The sequence below is a fragment of the Pinus tabuliformis genome, chromosome 4_2, assembly GCF_031772625.1.
Source record: "Pinus tabuliformis cultivar Carrire ecotype Pingquan chromosome 4_2, CPIR1, whole genome shotgun sequence".
Classification (NCBI taxonomy): domain Eukaryota; kingdom Viridiplantae; phylum Streptophyta; class Pinopsida; order Pinales; family Pinaceae; genus Pinus; species Pinus tabuliformis.
This window is the reverse complement of record NC_142304.1, coordinates 76,068,628-76,077,532: the sequence shown is the minus strand read 5'-3', so window position 1 is coordinate 76,077,532 and position 8,905 is coordinate 76,068,628. Positions and strand designations below refer to the sequence as shown.

At 34.0% G+C, this 8,905-nt stretch overlaps 1 protein-coding gene across 1 annotated transcript; it reads right to left on the bottom strand.

Annotated features, from left to right (window-relative positions):
• Positions 1 to 311: 311 nt before the first annotated feature.
• LOC149168295 (uncharacterized) lies at positions 312 to 7,230 on the bottom strand. Its single transcript, XM_089428222.1, has 5 exons — positions 6,559 to 7,230; positions 2,871 to 2,988; positions 1,251 to 1,354; positions 925 to 1,056; positions 312 to 676 (listed from the first exon to the last, which is right to left on the bottom strand). The coding sequence occupies exons 1-5, from the start codon at positions 6,559 to 6,561 to the stop codon at positions 650 to 652; spliced, it is 384 nt and encodes a 127-aa protein (XP_089284348.1). The 5' UTR covers positions 6,562 to 7,230; the 3' UTR covers positions 312 to 649.
• Between the last annotated feature and the right edge of the window lie 1,675 nt (positions 7,231 to 8,905).

Here is an 8,905-nt window from a genome sequence, read left to right as displayed (position 1 = left end):
AACTCCAATATTTTCAAGTATATTATATTCAAGTAGGGGCGAAAGGATAAACTAGGTAAAAAAGATAAGTAGTTTATGCCTGATCCAAGCAAATTTGGGCAATAATGTCAATGTTGCCCTGCGATATCCTGAATAATTTTGTAAATGAAGTTCTCAAATCTCAATACCACCTTCCCTTCAATAGCACGTTGCATAATTAAAACATACTAAACACGAATTAAGCAACAAAAATACAACTATGTTCTATTCCTATCACTGCACAAATTTGTCAGAGAAACACGAAAATACTCGGGATTTAACATATCAATTCATGGTATGCAAAATTGAGCGAGTTCTCATTATCAAATAAAACACTCACGACAGGGTAAATACACTACATGCATGGTTTAAAGTTATAAATATAGAAGTCACTAGGTGTAACAGTGAACAAGGCAAAACTAGATTCAGTCACTACCCAAATTTCCTACTACAATACTAGAAAATAGGAACACCTCCACGGCCATGGCCAGCATTCACCATGGACGAGTCACACTGCCATTAGACCATCCTCGCCCATACGACCATCTCATCAGTGCTAACTGAATGGGCAATAAAGTATTAAAGCCAGGCAAGTAATGTTACATCTGGCTGAAGATCACATGGAGCTGCATCAAATAAGAAGCTTTTCAATGGCATCCTGCACAACACAAAAAGGAACAAAACTATCAACTAAAAAATAAAAACGAAGGGAAAATACAAGAAAGCTAGTGCGTCAATGAAAAGAAAATGCATTCATGTAAGTTTGAGATATGAAAGCAGTGAATATTTAAAAATGCTGACTTCTATTTACAACACATAATTCTATACTCAAGGAAGATAAGGTATTATAATTTTTCTGGTTTATCTGGAATTCATTCACAATCTTCAAAAAGAACACAAATTTACCTTCAGTTGTTGTATTTGAGATTTCAGTTGACTTCCCTCATTGGTTGTCACAGAACAAGCAATAACAGGGCGTGTAACACCACATGCACGACCTAATGCTTGCTTCGATGGTACAAACACGTAAGGCACATTCTGCATATCCATAAGGACATTAATAAGAAAACATAATTTGCCCCTAATCTCAAGTTCAATTCCAAAACAGCTGCACTCTCCCAAACAGTAACCTGCAACTATATATTTATAATTACATCAAAATAATCGATTGCGGGATTTGACGAATACAACTTCACTATATAGAATAAAACACGAGGAAACAGTGATGTAACCTTATCCTCAGCCAATAGTGGCAAATGGAGAAGAATCTCAAGAGGTTCGGTGTCCGCTGCCATAACAACAAATTCTGCAATTCCCCTGTTAAGAGTTTTGGTAGCTGAAACACACCAGCAAAATAACTCAGAAGCATATCAGAATCAAACCAATGCTTCCCTGTTCTACTTTCATCAATCATTTCAACGCTTAGCTGTTTCAGCCCCTTGTGTTTGTAGAACAAGCACATCTCATATCCCATAAATCCCTTAACACAAAAATTTGAAATCAAAGAGTAATTTGCAGTTCACAACTTCATCCTTCAGAGTGATTGATGTCAACGGTTCAAGGACTAATTCAAATAACCAAAATTACCCAAACATAAAACAGTTTGACATAAAAGAAGATTACATTGGAAGGATAGTTCTGCATAATGTGGTGACCAGAATAACTCCTCAAGTCCATTAGTACAAAAATTTGGTTAACCTAGCCCTGTCTGCGTGAGCTGATTACATAAACCCTATCTGTTAGAAGCCACCACCACCACCCTAATTTCATTTCATTCCAGCAACCATTCCACTAATTACATACTGGATACAAATGACAGTATCTGATTGCAGTGAAGATTCCAAACATAATAATAAATTTCAGTTACTGATATTCTCTTTGTATTATATGGTTTTTTCCTTTGTTGGTCAAAATTATTTAAGAAATCAATCTAAAAATGTCTGCCAACCAATGGGACATTGGTTCACCAGTGAGCATAATTAACAAAACTTGACATGTCTGGTAGATTCGGGAGGGATAAGATTTGGAAAAGTTTGGGATTTCAAATGAAGTTCAACTAGTTCACAAAAACATTCTAATATATGGAGCATCTAAAATTATACATCATATATAAGTCAAGAATTCAAAAAAGCATAAACATGTATGTAAAATAGTTCTTTTGTTTTTAAATCAAAGTTTCAAGTGTCTTTTTGGTGACTGTATGAAATGTTTGGAGGTTCAGTCTTTACCAGTTCAGTTGCTCTTAATGGTTTGAAGTTCAAAGAGTTCAATACGTTGAAGAATCTGATAAAACTTCAGTCAGATCCATATTAACGTGGTAACTATGCTAATGAGTTCAACTAAGTGTTAAGCCATCCACCAAGATTTCATCCTTGCTATGATTTGTCCGTCATGAAATTCAGAGGGATGATGCCACCAGCAAATCGCATGCAATCTTGACAGAATAATTATGCTTCAGACCAGGAAGTTAAGCTGAATAAGTTTTGCTCTTTGCAGTCCAACGCTTCAGAGAATGTCTCTTGAACTACAAGCACACGAGCATACACGTGCTCATTGGTGGGAACAGGTTTTCTCAATACAAAAGCTAACTTTGGATCCCCAGAGGTTGACGGATAGCGTTCTCCCTCACTCTGATAAACAAACATGAATTAGTGGTTTGGGTGATGTGCCTTGTGGAGACATGATATCCACAATAAGTGCAAGTCTCACTGCTACATTGACACTCTCCTCAGACTCGGATTGTTTTGCGATTTTTTGGAATTTAACTTCGCATTACCACTATTATTGAATTACAATATAACCACCTCAGAAAACTCAACGTTACGAGCTTTGCTTAATTAAAGGATACTTGCCTTCATTAGCACCCTTCTTCAACTGTTTGTAGTTGGCAGCCTGCTGCACTAAGTCCATAATAGTAATAGAGAGCTGAGAATCAGCCAATGGATAGGCCTTGGGATTCACTGCTTCAGCCTACAAAATACACCAAAGTCAATTAGGACGCTCATTCATTATCAGTTGACACTTGATATATTGGCATGAATCACATGAACAATGGAGTAAATACCCCATTTTGTGGCCTATTACAAAGATTTACTTTTCGTAAAATTACTGGAACTGAAATAATTGTTGGAAATGAAAATAACGTTTTTCCTGTTAAAATAGCCAAGAGAAATAGCCTTACAAATTTTAAACTCTATAAACAGAGGAGAGAATTTTTCACCTGCTCAGGTTGAGAACACTTACCAAAGAAATAAATCGTAGATTGATTTGTTAAAAACGGAGAAGTTTTAAAAGAACTGAAATTTACTAGCGTTATTGATCCTGAATTAACTGAATGTTTCGGATAAACCAAATATCGTACCAGGCATGGACAAAATGTTTTTGAACATAGTTTTGAAGTTAGAGAATTGGCCGGGAATATTGCTGCAGAATTAAACCTGGATATTTTCTTGGGTCACCCAGCTGGTTTATTCCACGACATTGAAAAAGTTGTTAAGATAATAAAGGCCATTCACATGTGCTGAGCGGAATCAATTTAGCTCGAAAGTTTAGTGAACCAGAACTAGTTATTAATGCCATTACTTTTCATTATGATGACTACTCAGTTCACAGTTTTTATTCACTAAAAGTTATCACAGCCGAAAAATTACAGCTGCTCCTCCTGGTGCTCGGGGTTATCAATTAGAGGTATACGTTTGAAAAAATGAACTGCTTACAAAATACAACCGAAGACTTTCCTTGTATCAAGCAAATCTATGCCTTCCAATCTCTGAAAGCGAAGATAATTTTACTAGTGGTTGACAAATGACCATACGTTAATGAACTAAAAAAAGTATGAATACAATGTGGGAGTACAAAAGCAACTTAAGTTATGCTAAAAGTAAGATAAAGAAAGCAAAAGAAAAGGTGCAGCTTGGATAAAAGTCCAAATAAGCTAATCACTAGGTCCAACCCAAAAGATATATAATAGTGTCATAAACGTACTGAAACAAAGTGAGAATATGAAAGTATGAAACTCAACATCTGCGTGCTGATTATGTTAAAGTCTCCTGGTCTTGAGCACTAGCTCGCTATCAGAGTCAATGAGCACCACAATGGGATCCGACTATCCAATCGTAGGGGAATAGGAGTGAGTGAACCATACTCTCCTACCATCCAAGGGCGAAGGGCGAAGGAAAGAAGCTTTGAATATAACTCTATAGTTGTACCATCTATCACTATGTTGATGTGCAGCTGAGGTAGGAGGTCTGATCCGACACCTCCAAACAAATCTTGAGGATATTAGTCAACCTCCCAAGGGGTGGTTGAGGGGAGACAACAATACTATAAAACTAAATAATTTCGGATTTGAAAAATTAGGCAACAACCAAATTTGGGAGATTCTACACGAGATAAAAAGAAATATATATAGAGAGAATGTTTATTGAAAACTAAATAACAACAATATTGAAAATATATATAATTACCACTTTTAAAAAACAACTTTAAGCTAGTAAACTAATAGAAAAAAATTATTGAAATTTTTTTTTAATTTGCTGTTTTTCTTTTTAGTTTTTATTTATTAGCAATTTATTTTGTATTGTTAATTTTTATTTTTGAAATTCAAGTAATATATATTCCGTGATTTTAATTTATAAAATAATATATATTCTGTGATCGAAAATAATTAGATTTTCTTTAGTTTGTAGCAAAATATCCCTTTATGAGAAGTAAAGAATAAAAACGTAATCTATTCAACATTTTCTAGCTTTATTTTCTACTTAGAAATAAAGTTATATCAATACTAATTCAATACCAGAAGTTTCCCAGCCATTATCAGATTATTTACAATAACAGAAGTTTCCCAACTATTATCAGATTATTTACTATTTTATGGATATGTTTCGTTTATTTTGTTTTTTTAACTCAAATTTATTTGGAAAATTACTCTTAAATTTTGTATTCCTCCTGTTACTTTTATTTTTTTTTTTTTTTCAATAAAATCTATGAAAAACAGACATTAATCTATCAAATATTGGAAAAAGAAGCAACTGATTGGTCCTATGCTAAGAAATGTCCAAATCTCTCAGATGAGATGAAGAACTTCAGGGTTAACTCAAAAAGTTGTAGTTACTAGACATTTGGCTAGTTCCATTCCAAGGTGTTGGTCCTATGCTAAGAAATGTCCAAATCTCTCAGATGAGATGAAGAACTTCAGGGTTAACTCAAAAAGTTGTAGTTACTAGACATTTGGGTAGTTCCATTCCAAGGTGTTTAAGTCAATTCTCTCAGCTAAGGTCAACTAGTTTAGGCCAACTATAGGTTTATAAAGGATGTTATCTATGAATTTGGGAAAGTAATCCTTAAATTTCCTGGAAATTTTTCTAAGAAAATAAATCAGAAATCTTATATTTTTAAATAATTTCTCTACTTATTCATTTTTTAAATACAATGTGAGAGAAGTTAATCAATAAAATTATATTATAATATGAATATCTTATTAAAATTTCAAAAAATTATGATCAGATGTTTTGTTAAGGTCCTTGATGTGAAGTCACTGAATCAATTTCCGGCCCCACCCAGATCAGAGTGATATATTAGACATTGATATATTAGACATGTTGAAGATGTAGTCTTACCAAACTTTTTTAAAAAATCGCAAATTATTTTCTCACAAACTTGAGAGCTGCAACTGAATTGTCTATAGATCTTAATCGTTTCTGCAAAATAGGGTTAACGAACTCTTATAATATGTTATAATCAATCGCCCAACATTTATTAAAATATTCGGGAAGGAGTAAGGGACTTCTATCTTATAAAGATAGAAGTATCGTGATCAAGGAAGAAGTAGAACTGATCGAATAAGGAAATGAAATCGTTTAAAAACGGAAAAAACCTCGATAATATTTAATAATGGCGAAAATTCTAGTCCTTATACAAATCAAGTAAGTTAAAATCAAGTCTAAAATAATCATTCTTGCCCAGAAAATAAAATTGGCGAGACTTAATGATTAGAGAACGGTAAGTTAATCTGTAACTATTTACTTCCATCTTTACTATTTCCTCCTCTCTTTACTAAAGTTGTTAGTTTAAGAACTGAGTACACTAAAAGTACCTTCAGATAAGATCAAATGAACCCACCAAAAGTACATTCTTATTCCTTATACCATTTAAGTAGGTTGTAATCAGGTTTCGAATAGTTAATTTTTTCCACAAAACAAGTGACCAGGATAACTGATTAGAGACAGATAAGTTAACCTGTGACTATTGTATTTTCCTCTTTCCTAATGTTACTGATTTAAGAATTAAGTGCGCTAAAAGCACCTTCAAACACGATAAAATAAACATGATGTAAGAAAATCAAATGAACCTAGTAAAGCATACATAGCGATGAACCCAGAGGCATTCCAATTTCCATGGCTTGTCTAGAAAATAACGGGAAATCAATCAAAGAAAGGGGAACAACCATTTATATTTTATGTAAATCTTCACAAATCCCTAGCAAGAGAAGTCAAGCTCTATTCCCTAACCCCCCCAGGAAAAAATCTCATTTGAACTTACCATTAGGGCAAAAGACAAGCACTCTAAATATGCAGAAAGCCGAACGTAGTCCTTTTATGTAAATCGAATCACGCTCAATTCACAAAAAGGCCGAACGAAGTCCTTTTACGTAAATTGAATCACGCTCAGTTCACAAAAAGGCCGAACGAAGTCCTATGTCAAAAGAATCCCGCGCTGTTCACAAAAAAGCCGAACGAAGTCCTTCTATGTGAAAAGAATCCCTCTAAGTTCACAAAAAGCCCCAGTGCTGTAAGTTTTAGAAGCACCTATATACGTGAATCTCGGAGATCGAGGAACCGTGATCACAGAGTCGCATTAAACCCTAATAGGCATAGGAATTTTGCATGACGGTTTCATTCAAACCCTAATCGCATGTGGATAGGTTACGGGGTTATCAAAAGAATCCCGCGCTGTTCACAGAAAAGTCGAACGAAGTCCTTCTATGTGAAAAGAATCCCTCTCAGTTCACAAAAAGCCCCAGTGCTGTACGTTTTAGAAGCACCAATATACGTGAATCTCGGAGATCGTGAAACCGTGATCACAGAGTCCCATTAAACCCTAATAGGCATAGGGATTTTGCATGACGGTTTCATTCAAACCCTAATAGCATGTGGATAGGTTTCGGGGTCATTTTTGTACTTGTTTCGTGTTTTGAAATAATTTATAAAAAGATTGGAATTTTGCATGTGGCATCTTCTTCTTGTTGTTGATAAAGTTATTTATACACTCGAACACCGGGTCATTTTGAGGGTCCGTGTACTATGCTTTCCACACTTTTTAAGATTCTTTCTTTCGCAGGGCCTTTGGAAAAAGAAAACAATCTGTAACGGGGGATGATTTTGGTAAATATATTCTTTTATTTTGTTAAAGTTGTAGTGTTCTTTTAGAGATTATTTCACTTTGATGTGTGGTTTGATCAATTTTGATCCATAGCATGTAAGTTACTAAAATTAATTAGAGATCTCATTCAGTTTGGGTTATACCAACTTTTAATATGGTTGGATTTTTGTCCATTTAGTTTTGAATGTGACCTTCATATTATGAGGTGATTTAATAATGCACCTCATCATTGTCTATTTTGTCTATTTTATACCTTGTTGGCAATTTTAGTAAAGATTTTAATAAAAATGGTAAATATAATTTCATATTTTATTTAATTTTGGTTAATTTTATTTAATTTTTTATTGGTTAATGTTTATAGAAAAATGTCTTTCATTAAGAAGTGGAGTATGAGAGAGATGTTGTCACTTAACTTTATACTTAAAAATAATAAAGTAATACTTACATTAACAAATTAAAAAATGGTAATAACAAAAAAAAAATCAATGTTGACCATATTTGAATTTACAAAATACTTCAATTCACAAAATATTTAAAAATATTAATTAAAAAAGAAGGTTTAATATGGAATATATAGAGAGAGAATTATTTCTAATTCAAGATATGGTAGAGATTTGCCATTTGTATTAGTTTAATGTTTAATACGAAGTTGACAAATTAAAAAAATAGTAATGACAAAAAAATTAGTATTGATCATAAATATAATACTTTAATTTACAAAATATTTAAAAATATTTATTAAAAAAAGAAAAGGTTTTATATATGTAAAGAGAGAGATGTCTTTATAATTGAAGGTATGATGGAGATTTGTCATTAATGTTGAATACTAAGTTGAATGTAATATTTTAAGAAAGGCTCATTGGGGCGAGTAGATAACCTTAGTTGCTCTACCCATGTATCATCCATCTTTCTCCTTCTCCATCGTGTTGTTCCTCCTTTGCAGGTGCATTTGTTGGTTATGATGTTGACGTGGTGTCTCCAGGGTTAGTTTGGTGGAGTTAATGAGGAGATGGAGCTTACAGGCTCTATTTCATGCCTTTACCTTCTTGTTTGGTCACATACACATGGAATGGGCATATTGTGGTGTTTTTATTTGTCTCACAAATTTTCCCACCATCATTTTATCTGCTTTAGGCGTCATCATCGCTTCTGCAAGGATTCACAAGGGTTTTTGTTGGGCTTGTAGCCCTTTCCTTTTCCTTGTCATCATGGGGGTTATCTTTGCAGGGCTTTTTGATTCATGGGGCTCACGTGTTGTGATGGGGCCGTGGTCTTCATCAACTTTTGTTGCGTCATCCACAATGATGAGTTGAGGGGATGGGTTTTTTAACCCCTTTTCGTGCCTTATCACACCATCTCCCTGCATGCCTTTGCACAAGCTCCTTTTGGGTTCGTGGCTTGCTTCTTGAGGTTATCGTGACCTCTTGGTGTCTATTTCGAGCCCTATTTTTTGTTTCTTTCGCAGTCACGCTGCTTGTTAGCTAACTGCAATTCTTCTTCTTCATTT